The sequence below is a fragment of the Haliotis rufescens genome, unplaced genomic scaffold, assembly GCF_023055435.1.
Source record: "Haliotis rufescens isolate VD_foot unplaced genomic scaffold, xgHalRufe1.0.p SCAF_15, whole genome shotgun sequence".
In the NCBI taxonomy this organism is placed as follows: Eukaryota; Metazoa; Mollusca; class Gastropoda; order Lepetellida; family Haliotidae; genus Haliotis; species Haliotis rufescens.
The window spans coordinates 8,844,302-8,857,041 of NW_025963835.1; the positions used below are offsets into that span (position 1 = coordinate 8,844,302).

Below are 12,740 nucleotides of genomic sequence, written 5' to 3' on the forward strand. Positions count from 1 at the left end.
ATTTTGCCTAAAAGACACTTTATGATCATTATTATCTCCACCAGGATTGAGCTGGACCACTTAGGCTACCTGTGACATATAGATCCAGATGACATTAGCATGGTCAGATTGCTAACTTTTTAAAGTTTATATGTTGGCGTTTTTTTTAACAAAATAGTGCCGTGGTGCTGTTGCCAACAAAGAAGTAGACAACACTTTAAGATGTCAACGACTGCCACAAAATTTGCTTTCAGAACATTGATATTCAAATACATTCTGCTTATATTCAGAATGAAAGTTTTGACGTATGTAACAAGTATCAAATTAAAAAAATATGTTTTAATCTTCAACAATAAATGTATTACTGTACAACATTGTTGCCATCTAGATCAGTTAACTCTATGATATGTAATGTTTCAACTCTAGATTCTGTTTATGTAGCTACCATGACAACAAGGGGTATTGGTGCAATTATTCACAGACATATCACGATTTTCATAGTGTCCACATTCTGTTAAACAACCTAAACAAAGTAGAGAAAGATTGTTATTTTCTGTTACTTTAATGCAGAAGGAACTGACTTCAGTATTTCTTGCACTTATGGAGGGATAAACATAGAACCTTGTGTGCTCACTTTCCAGTAAGCAGTGTTTTAGGGTTGTACCTCCATAAACACAAACATATTGAAATCAGTTTTAATATTTAAATACATACACAAATAATAATTCACAGGCTGCTTATGGAATTATCAACATCACCAAAACAATGTTGACAATACGTTGAAGATGTTACGACTTGTAATACACCACAGTCCAACTAAATCCTTTACAGCTGTGATGTAACCATATGTCATCCTCATGTGATGGTTTGTGAGTTGCAGAGTGGGGGGATGGGGGAAGGTTGTATGTTATCCTTGTTGCATAGGGCCACACGTCTGACCTGAAGCTGACAGTTCAACACACAACTAGCATAAAACAGCGCAAAAGTCAACACACAAAAAATAAACTGAATTATTTATTCAACTTCTTTTTGTTTACAGAGCTCCCTGAATCAACAGGTTTGAAAATTGTGAATGATTTGGGTTCAACAGCGCTGGCTTTCTTCGATATTTCTTGCTCAATATTGTGTTGAATGTCCCTTTGTAGGCACTGAAACATACACCATGAACATGTCACTATTAGTTGTATGGGTGATTGTAAGAATAAATGTATATTTTGTGTCTGTTTCTTATAAGGCAACTCATTTATTATTTCTCAGTTTCCAGATTCAACCCAACCATCTGAGAGCCACTAAAATAAGATAAAAAGCTTTAACTTATTTATTTATTTTATTTTATATTTTTTTTTATTAATGCTGATAAATTAGAAGCAAAAAATTGCACAAAGGCATGGATGGTCAGCAGGTTCATTCAGGGTGCAATGAATGCATATACACACTGAAATCTACATGTGTCAAGAAAGGAGATGGAGTCCTTCAAGTGGCTATTACCTGACTGAAATGGGTCTGTTTGATGTTAGAGGACAGTATGATATCAATGTCACGTTCTTAAAAATCAAAACACATTTGTTATGGTTTCTGAAAAATCAGACAATAGTTATCATTATTAACAATTCAAAGAACTACCCCTATTACATCATTGCCTAAATCCTGTATTTTGGCTATCATTATACAATAAAAATCCTCTTAACTGTCAAATATTCATAAATAGTTATGCCACAAATAGTATGTCCCTTCCCTGGTGTCATCATTGGTGGGAATAAACAGGTCAATACAGAGGCTCACTTGACTTTGTCAGGTGAACTAAAAACTTAAGCTGTTTTTCACAATCATCATCAACATCATCAAAAAGATGGCATACAATGTTTTTATATACCTTTTTCCACTTTTTTTCCTCAAGAAGTTTTGTCTTCTTTGGTGCTATGTCAATTCTGCCTGAAATGTAATAAAAATACTTCATAATTGTATTCTGTACATACAGACATTAGGTCTCGGCCAGATGAAATATTGATTCATATTCAGATGGCTTTGGACAAATACTTCATTCTATTAATATTCTTTCAGGAAAAACCATGATAAGATAGTTCTGAAAATTAACAATTTAGACGACAGCTCATAATAATGTACCTGCATATTTAAATAATTATGAAGCAATCAGATGGAAGCAAATCACACTATAATACATATGTAACATATGATTAATATACTATTTTTAACAACAAAATGATTTTAAAAAGTTTATATAGATTCCCTCATAAGAGGTGAGGTGAGGTGAAATTGGGCTTACGTCGCGTTCCCCCTCATAAGCAGGAACTTGCATGTGAAATTTAATTTCATTAGTCAAGCAGATTCAGAGAAGATATTTAAGAGCATGGTAGACATGCACAGGTTAGAGTTAAAGGGGGTTACAGTAAAGAATGAGTCAATAAGGTAAGAACTGAAAACAGTCACTTGAAATCACAAGTATGCATGAAGGACAGAGTATTTAATCATTTGTTTGGTGATTTGGTGGCAGATAAGTGTTGGAGGAAATGCAATAACGATAACGTGAATCATAGTTAGGAACAAGGAAGGCACATGTGGCGCTTTTGATGCCACGAGGGAGAGTTGGCTTTGTAATCTTATCTGAGCAAATGTAATGAGTGAATTAGGCTTGGGTCCCATGACTCTTTACTTCCGCCAATATATTCAACACCAAACAAATTGATCGTGTTAAGACAAGAGCATTTATTCGCACATTCCCATGCTTCATAATGCACGAGAAGAGGGTACAATGCCCTTAGAACCCCTACACAGATCTTATTCATCTTTGCCATTACAAAACTGCTTGATTCAGTGTTAAGATGTGTGCAGACAGCAATATCAATAAATGAACATCTTATGAACCGCTTTTCTGTGCAGGGGGGGGGGCAGTCAATCAGCAACAGCAATGTCCGGCATCGAGTGACCATTCCTGTCGGCAGGCAGTGAGAGAGTGAAGTATGTGGGAAGTCCAGGTATCACTGCAGTAATACAACTTAAGTGAAGTTAAAGAACTAGAACTGACATACCAAGTTAATGCGTGCAGCACGTAACTGGGCGAGGACGGTGTCCATGCGCAAGAAGCAGCCCTCCAGAATGGTGTGAATGAAGTATCACAGTGCACACACCGGACATACAAGTACCTGTACATCTTCAGCCCCAACTAAAGAAGAGAGGGGTGGGAAGGTGAAGGATCTTGGTTGATTCTTGGCTATGAAGTCCCATGACAGCCCAAGATGAATGGCTCCATGCGCTCCGTGATCATATCTAAAACAGGAGATGTCCAGAACATGTTTCTTGCTCATCCACGCCACCTCTCAGCAGGGTAAGTGCCAAGTTTAAGGTCCCATGCCGATGGACTGAACATGATCTCCTGGTCTACTAGACGAAAAAGAGCCTAACAACACTCTGGGCTCAGGAATCTTGGTCATCTTTCAATCTTCCGGAACGGTCAAGACGGACATGATGGTGCTGCCCTTCAGACAACGATTGTGGCAGAGAGAAAAAAGAATTCACCCAAGAACTCATACAATGCAGAAGTGGGGTCCTGGTGTTTCTCATTGCAAACCCTCAAAGGAGCGCCACTTAGCATCATAAAGGCCCCAGGTAGAAGGTCTGTGCGACAAGGGGAGGGCCTCCACTGCCCTTCCTTAGTAACCCTTGGCGCTGAGGGCTCTTCGTAGATGAAACAAGAGTTAAGATGTGATCCATCTGGAGACAGGTGTGGCCAGTTGCTGTGAGGATGGATCAGCAGGTTTGGCCAATCTGGTAGCTTGAGGTGGTCCCTGAGATCCACGAACCAGCCCCTCGCAGGCCACCAAGGCTTTACCAAAGTCAGAGGTCTTTGAAGGACTCTGCTAAGGAGTGGAAAAGCTTATGCTCTTAGCCCTTACTACGGGCCCCTGAATGCATCCACCTCCAAAGTCTGCGGGTCTGGGATCCGGGGAGACAAAATGTGCAAACTGGGAGTTCTGGCAAGTGGTAACAAAGGTCATGGCGGGATGACCTAAGCGCTGCCACATGAGATGAAAAACCCTCATGAGGAAGTTTCCATTCTGAGTTAGCTGAGAGCATGACTTTTTGAGCAAATGAGTCTTTACTATAGGGTTTTCTATTTTAATTGGGTTTTTCGGAATGTAAATTAGCTCATAATTGTGTTTCGGAAATTAGCTCCGTTGTACTCATGCCGAAAAAGCTTTATTGGGTATTTATGTGTGCTGTACATTTGAGTTTTTCCTTCAATGCACTCGTTTTTGTACGCATGATAATTGAAAGTAATTGGGTTTTAAATATTTTGGGGGAGTATTTTATGGAAATACGCAGCTTATCTGTAGCTCTGCTTACCACTGACAAAGTGTAAACGTCTGTTGAAGAGGTAGCAGACGTTAGATGAGGATGTCTATAAGACTGTGAACTATTAAAGTCAACATCAGGGGGGTCTTCGATCGTGTCATTCCTTGACAAGACGTGGAAAAGTGTTCGTATGCGAACTAATGCCAAACCCCATGTAGTTGAAATATACCATCATGGGAAGAATTATAGAATCGATGCTGTATCTAGTAGATAAAGCTGAATAGATATAATTTCTTGGGCTGAAAGATTGTACCGTACGAAGTAAGGTGATCGTTTCCATCCCCTGAGCGTTGTAAAAGCATTCCCGTTCTTATATCGAGGTGACGATGAAGCGTGGTGCCTCTCGACTACGCGTCTTGGCATCAGAGGTCTACTGACGTTAGTGACTTAATCCTATTGATGTACTACGACAGGCGCCTGGTCGAGTGGTTGCAGGATCAAGTACAAGTAAGCATGCAAACCAATCCGTAAAAATACACTGCATGGCTCCCAGTAGGTTAGCTGACCTAATTCCTGTCGGAGTTACAGTCAGAGAGTTCTCCATCAGCCACAGAGTGAACCAGGAGATCATCTCTCCTAAAGCGAGAAGTTTTAAATGACAGGGTTAAGGAGAGCCTCGCAAAATCCTCGTTCAGTTCCATTATGAGAATGGACTACATAGGGTCTGGAAGTAAGGGCGTTGGGAAGGACCAGATTTGATCCCTTATCCATGTCTGGGCCCAGAGATGGCGCAACAGACGCCAAGAGATCAGCCATCCAGTTGCCAACTTGATTCAGACCAAGATGTCTTTTAGTTTAGAAGGTTTCCTCTGGGGAATCCGAACGATGGTCACGATCCCAATGACGTATGGGTGAGCGGCAACGAGAATGAGCTGCGTCAGGATATAGCAGGAGAGGACGAGGCATGAGAATCTATCACAGATTGTCTTTCTGTCAGAAACAGCAGTAAATGCATTAAGGAGTAATGCGGGATAAGTTAAAAAATGTACTATATGTATATTACAGTGATCGCTCGCTATTGCGCTCTTCGATAAAGCGCTACCTCGGTTACTACGCGCGGTAACGCATGGCTCCCAAAATTTATGTACACTTTTATTACTGAGAGTTTTACACAGACATAATTGTATTGTTGTTCGTTGTTCATTTGCACATAACGCTTCTCATTGCATAATCAACCGTTTATCGCTGAATGGAGTTCTAATAATCTGTTTGAAAACATCCGCGGCAAGTCCCGGAAATACGATTGTTCAACTAGTTAACTTTTCACACTATACATCCTTTGATCTTAGAAGCGCATGCATGCAATAAAAGAGAACCACAAGCGAAGTTTATATTCTTAATTAGTGGGCAATCCAATTTAAGGCTAAACTGTCACACACATGTAGTTGCTGTCACAACACGGCGGTCATTCATTTCGTAATCGCGCTTTCGTAACATCGCCTGTTTTTTCCCCGTAGTTTTCAAGCGATTTCATTGGATTAAAATTTGTTTCTAATGACGCTTTCTTGCCGAAATCTGCTACAAGTTTCGTGATTGGTCAATTTTGAGCACGTGACCTCAGGCAGCCAATCAAGCTGTGATACCAAGCTCGTGTTTGATAAATTTCAGAAGTTAGCGAAAGATTTTTTGTTAAATCGTGTTATTCTCAACGTTTTAAGCAGGAAATCACGATATATATTAAAAATATGGAACTTCGCGAATGTATCGTGCTAGGTTACGAGCTGTGACAAAGATTTTTCATGCATATATTTTTGCATTAAACGTTGTGTCCGAGCCGAGAATTCAAGGCGACGAAAGCCGAGATGTCATTTGACTTACATTACACGCGATCGCACGAAACGATGGAAATAATAACTTAGATGTAAGTTTGATTGCTTTTAGATATATTTTTGTTGATTTTATTTATCACTTTGTATAATATATTTAAAGATTTGCTTAAAATAGTCTTTATTTTGCTCTTTGACATTTTCGATGCGGACCCGTTGTCGAAATGTGTGTCCGAGAATTTTAATTTCAATAACATCGCGGGAAATAGTGAATAATTTTTTTAATTTATTGATAAAAAATGATAAATTAGAATGGAATACGTATTTCAGACATTGTGAAATATGACAGATTTAATAAATGAATGATATTACAGGTAGATCTAGGTCCATAAAAATATATACTATTTTGACGTGACGTGAGATAAACACATAGGCCAATTGATGATTTGAGATTTGCCGAGCGCGCTCCCCCGCCTCGGCCTCGGTTAAACGGCTCATCGTCTATAACGCCCACCAATTATTTGGACCCCATTGGTAGCGCAATAGCGAGCGATCACTGTAGTTTGCTACTAATAATACTGTTAGCCTCATGAATTAACTCAAAAAAATAATGTTGAAAATAACAACCTTTTCAAAAACTGGAGCTTTCTATAAAGTTCACCGCCATAGGCTAAATTTGACACCTAATATTGAAAACTCGAAACATCGCTGGGCTTATTCAATAACATTATGTGCAGAGATGACAGATCACCGAGAGGTGCTTGGGCGCATCGAAACAAATGAAAAACACCAGTGTATCAAATGATAGGCGCTGCTCCCAGTGATGTATGTCTGCTAAGTAACACCATCCTACTGAGATGGCTCAGCTAGTAGCTTATAAACCAGTTTTTGATTCAGTGTCATGGACTCCTTAGAACAAGTACCAGGCAGTTTTGTGGTCAGGGGCTTGAGACTTGCCTCCAGTCAGCAGTCTGACAGAATACTAGCTAATAATATACACCTAAAACTTTCTCTCTGTCAAGAACAAGCAGTAAATGCATTAAGGAGTAAAGCAGGATAAGTAAATATCTAGGCTTCTAATAGGTTTGTCAACTGAAATAAAACTGTGATATAAATTATATGTTGTCTGTTTCATATCATCTTTATATTCAATGTGTGTCAGTTAGTGGTATTGTCCGAGTGTGGAGGACCCACATTATGAAAATGCATGCCAGTGACCAGCTACCTGTCCTGACTCTGAACCAATCAGAACACTCCTACCAGATGCCCATAACAGGTTAACAACATGTTAACATACAGTAGAAATGGAAAATGAACTACAAAACAGGCTCCGACTGCAGCTCTCACTTCACTGATTTCGTGTGTCTTAGGGTTAGGTGGGTTAGGTGGGTTAAGTTACCCCCAACTCTATCCTGAGACTTTGGATCCCTCTTTCTATCATTATGGTTAGCTATCCATTTCTGAAAAAACACCTTTACAATGCTCAGGGTTAGCTGTGAGTTAGAGTAAGGGTCAGCTATCTCATCTCTTTTCATAAATTAATCCAATGTAATCTGAGGAAAATCTGTACAATTTTCATCCATGGTAAAAGTTTTGCAGAAAAAAATGGCTACTGCAGAAGTTCATAAGTTAGACAATCGTGTGCTGAGCACTGATTATTTATGACAGCACCCGTGGCCTCATTGGGTCCTGATGACACTAAAGTTTGGGAGGTTAGTTCAAACCTCTATTCGGGAGGGAGTGAGGGACAGTTCCCCACACTGACATTTCCACACTTGGACAATACCACTAACTGACACACATTGAATATAAAGATGATATGAAACAGACAACATATAATTTATATCACAGTTTTATTTCAGTTGACAAACCTATTAGAAGCCTAGATATTTACTTATCCTGCTTTACTCCTGAATGCATTTACTGCTTGTTCTTGACAGAGAGAAAGAGCTGTGTGATGTCTTGCTGAAGAAGCAGTTGCTTCACTAGCTGAGTGGCTAACCCTATGACACAGCTCCCATGTGACCATGGAGCAGGTGATGCCACGTGTCATCACATTACTGCTAGACCGGATCATCTGAAGGCATTGTGGGGAGGCAGCTCTGCGATGGGCGGATCACTTAAGACGTAGTAATGCAGGATAAGTATACAAATATAAAACAAATCTTGAATTTTGCAAGATTTTTTAACTTATCCTGCATTACTCCTTAATGCATCTTTATCCCACAGAACGTTGGAGGGCATACCTTCAGAAGTGATCTTCAATAAAGTTCTCCAAAAAGCTCCAGCCAATCAGCAAAGGCGATGTCCGGCATCGAGTGACCATTCCTGTTGCTAGGGAGGGAGAGAGTTAGGTATCTGTGAAGTCCAGGTATCAATGCAGCAATAGAAGTTAAATGAAGTTAAAGTCTAGAACTGACGTAACGAACCTAATGCATGTAGCCTACTAATCTGGGTGGACACGCACCAAAGAGGTTGCAAAGCCGGTTCATGACATGTGGAAACGTCAGTGGCGTCTTGTTGTGGTGACCTTTTGGGCAATCACCAAAAGGGCCAAAGCTGCGTACACTTCCACATCTTCTAAGGCAACATGTCGCAGGTAGAAGCTGGCGAAGACGCGGTGTCTGATCGCCAGAAGCAGGTGCTATGAAGCGCCATGGTGGTCCTGGTGGTTCAGAAGTCTTCTATATAACAGCACATTCCTCAGGTGGAGGTAGGAAGCTTGGCCATGCGAGTAAATAGCCTCAGGGGCGAGGAAATTCCAAACAGGAACACCGCCCATTGACAGTATGTAAGTAAGCGTCCTTGATATCCAGGCTGATCAGTAAGTCGTGAGCCTGTAACTTGGACCTGAGCAGCCTGAGTGTGGTCATCCGGAAGTACGGTGGATGTACCAGGTAGCGCTTGTTGAATGTGGCCAAATTGTGTATCATGCGGAATTGGTCCGAGCCCTTCTTGGGGACAAGGGATATTGGCGAATAGAAGCCTGGTGTTAAGGCTGGGGAGTGGATAATCTCAATGGCCTCTTTGGCCAGCAGCATGTCAACGATGGAGTTTTTTGCCAGTATCCCCCGAATCTCCCACCTATAGGGGTCTCGACAATGGGAACGACAGGGAGTCCAAGGCGGTTAGGATTATCCTCCAAGAGGTCCTGTATGAATACTCTGGAGGTGGAAGCCATGACAGAGAACGGTTTTAAGAAGCGCCAAAGTTCAGTCTCCACATACGCCAACTTGGTGTCGGAGACGCAAATGGTGGTGGAATGGTTCAACCCTGTCATGCGATGGAGGTGTTAATCTAGATACTGGGCATGATCCGCAAGGTCTAGTGAGTGGATAGGGAAGTCCGTCTTCGGATACATTGGTGCCTTGAATGAGGGTGTAAGAGAGAGCTTAGTGAAGTCCTCATGTAGGCCGGCGACCATGTCTTTGATGATAGGATCAGGTGGGATGGATGTAGGATCTGACCAGTATGTGTCCTTTTTGTCAATGCCTAACCCCGAAAGAAGTGTTGAGAAAGGGCGCCTGGTAAGGTAGAACCGTGAGATAAGGTTGAAGGAACTGTAGAGGCACCAGGATAGCTGGTATATTTGTGGGACAGATGCACTCAGGTTGGTAGGCGCCACGCCTGGTGTCATTATAACAGAGGCGAGGGGGTGGACATCGGTGCTTCTAAAGAGGCCATGATGGAGGCGGTAGACAGGAGTGGATGCAGCTATCATAAAAGTGGAGACGGGCCGTACATGTGGAGGCAGGCTCGGAGGTGTCAGACATTTTGTGGCGACGGAGTTTCCGGGCCTGTTGGGACTGTCCTTTCCCTGACGCTTTGGTATATCTTGCGAAAGCTGATGATATCCGTCAGCATCACCCAGTGATTGTTAAGATCACAAATCATATCTACAGTCAGACAACATGGTAGTCCATATTTCTTTCTTTATCCTCTTATAATTAGTGGTAAATGTCATAAAAACACATTCTGAAAAGATATCCTGAAAAACGTTTTGTGTGGTGAAACATCCAGGAGCAGTGGATTTTACTGGGTGCACTTTTTGGAGATTTCAATTATGGCCACGCGGAGGACTGAACACATTTCGGCAGCTTGAAGCTAAGCTAATTAAGCCAACACCTTACCGCTGGACCTATCACTTATCATTAGTGCTTGTTTATCAAGTCATCGGCACAAGATTTGTTTACCCTAATGCACATGCACAGTAGTCATTTTCTCTGCAAAATTGAAAACTTGATATAAAAAATTCAGACTTAAATTATATGAGATTTACTTAAAAGAGATAGCTGGCCCATACCCTACCTCACTACTAACCCTAAGGATTATAAACTCATAAAGTGTAGAAGACAGACGCAATGAGGTCCTACAGTCACAAGACATGACCCTACATCACGGCCGAGAACACCCCCTTCAAAAATCCTATTCAAACTATGGTGGCCGATTACCCTCGTATTTTGCTGAGATTTTTTTATAATTATTGCCAGTGCCATGAGTTTGTGACTGAAAAGTTGATATACAAATAAGAGACCAGAAACCCGCTCATTTCGTATTTTGACTGTAGCGAGCTGACATTAAATAATTAGAGCTAATTACCGCTAAATAAAATGAAACATCCGGTAAACTGCATTGTTGCCAAATATCCTACTTTAAAGGGGCACTGATCTGAAGCAATTCCCCGGGACTGGTGGTTGCCTTTGTTATTGTTTTTTCCCCGTGAGTACCCGGATGATACGCAACGCAACTGAGCGTGACAAGAGACTGGGCTACCGTCTGCAAGGACAGCTGAATAAACTTGGAGGCAATAATTGTTTTACTCATTTTTGAACACTGATTGGTTAACCGTGATCTATAAAAATTTCGACAAAGGGTGCATGTTAATTAATTTCTTCAGCTTAAACAAACAGACAAGATCATCGAATGTCGTCATTTGGAAATAGTTATATGATTGTTATAGTTTAATACTAAAACAGTATCCATGCAGTGAAAGCATTTTCGGATTTCGGATTGCGTTGATAATACGATTACTACTCCCTTGTTGTCATCCATGTTTTCTGGTATAACCCTACACTTGTGTGTATTTGTCGTCATTCACTTGATGCTCAATTAATGAATTTATTAGAGGTATAATTATGGGTAGCACCGCTCAGAATACCTGACAAAGGTTCCCATTTGGCATTTATTGTGTCTGGGGTAATTATTCAATCTAAATCCAGGTTTCAAGTGAGGTGAAATGTGTGTTATGTAATATGCACGTGGCAACCCAGCAAGAGATGAATGATCAGTTGATTTACTTTTTTGTAAATCAACGGATCGTTCCTAGTCATCAAAGGATTAACAGAAAATACATTGATTGATTATTCACAGTGGATATGTCAAAAGTGAGTGTTTACATGTCTAGGTTTACGTCTTGGTTGGGAAATTCTTTGATGCGCGATAGACGTTGTTTTCACAAGTCTTTTCCTTTGTAAGCGTGTATATATTACAGCCTATTTGTAAAATGTGATTCTCTCAGGCAATTTATAAAATGTGTAAATATTTCAGTCATTTTGACTGAAAAATCTGTCCATTTCTTTAACTGATTAAGCAATCAAAACGGCCCCTATAAACATCACAATAGATTCTTATGTAGGATCAGAAGTCAATCAATATAGAAATGTACTTTTCATCGTGACATTTTCAGTCTCTTGATTATGATATTAAACATAAAAATGTTTGGAATTCGTTATCATAATAATACAGATGGACATATTTTTCAGTCAATTTGTAAACTAATTGAATATTCAGGCTTTTAATAAATATCCTAAGTGAAAATTTTGCACATTTTGACTGTAAAAAATATAAACACGATAAAATAAGCAATGCTCAGGAGAAATATTTACTTTGAGTTGCAAGTCAAAATAGTGTAAACGAAAATCGCACAATTACCAAGCAAGTGACTTATCAAAAGTTCGTCACCATAACCAATGCTACCCACAAAGATAGACTACATTTCCTTATTATTTCCAAAACTGTATTTCATTTTGTTGATAGATGTGACGATACGCCCTTATATACCATCAATCAAAGTGACAAATGCGCTTACGAATTGCGCAGCACAGGTCGCGAACTAGTCTAGGTTTCTGCTATATCATCCGGGGACTCAGGGGAAAAAACAATAACAAAGGCAACAACCAGTCCCGGCGAATTGCTTTAGATCAGTGCCCCTTTAAATGGGTAAATATCCATGTGCGATAATGTCTATACGCGAAAACCGATAACACGAGAGTATAGTGCGTTCTCTCGTTACAAAAGATAGGTTTCACATATGTCATATAAACCTTTCTTTGGTCCTGTTTTCCGAACAGGTAGTCTGTGGTGTTTCTTGCTTTTGTGTGCTGATTGTGCGAACTTTTTCATCCCTTGAGCCATTTCAACACGAAGTTGAGCCAAGTACCATTGAACCGGAAGTAGTACCTGTATGTTATATTTGAGCCAAAAGATAAACGGGAACAATGATGCGAGAATGCAATGACTAATTTACCTTGTCAAGCATTGAAAATGATGATTAGACCTATTTTTAATACAAAGTAATTATGTTGTCCAAATCTATTTTAAGCGACTGAAATAATCATGGCGGCA

At 40.3% G+C, this 12,740-nt stretch overlaps 1 protein-coding gene across 2 annotated transcripts; it reads right to left on the bottom strand.

The window, feature by feature from the left end:
• Positions 1-980: 980 nt before the first annotated feature.
• LOC124121192 (leydig cell tumor 10 kDa protein homolog) lies at positions 981-12,605 on the bottom strand. 2 transcript variants are annotated; one of them, XM_046484175.2, is made up of 4 exons: positions 12,440-12,605; positions 1,853-1,911; positions 1,468-1,523; positions 981-1,127 (listed from the first exon to the last, which is right to left on the bottom strand). In XM_046484175.2, the coding sequence occupies exons 1-4, from the start codon at positions 12,528-12,530 to the stop codon at positions 1,013-1,015; spliced, it is 321 nt and encodes a 106-aa protein (XP_046340131.1). In that variant the 5' UTR covers positions 12,531-12,605; the 3' UTR covers positions 981-1,012. The 2 variants fall into 2 exon arrangements, with proteins under 2 accessions (XP_046340131.1, XP_046340132.1); XM_046484176.2 differs by lacking the exon at positions 1,468-1,523 and having other exon boundaries at positions 12,440-12,596.
• Positions 12,606-12,740: the final 135 nt, after the last annotated feature.

Excerpts from the sequence above, each read along its gene's own strand:
- LOC124121192 (XM_046484175.2), bottom strand. The coding sequence starts at position 12,530 with ATGGCTCAAGGGATGAAAAAGTTCGCACAATCAGCACACAAAAGCAAG. Across the intron at positions 1,912-12,439 it reads GAAAACAGGACCAAAGAAAG|GCAGAATTGACATAGCACCA; the intron begins GTTTATATGACA and ends ATTACATTTCAG. Across the intron at positions 1,524-1,852 it reads AGGAAAAAAAGTGGAAAAAG|AACGTGACATTGATATCATA; the intron begins GTATATAAAAAC and ends TTGATTTTTAAG.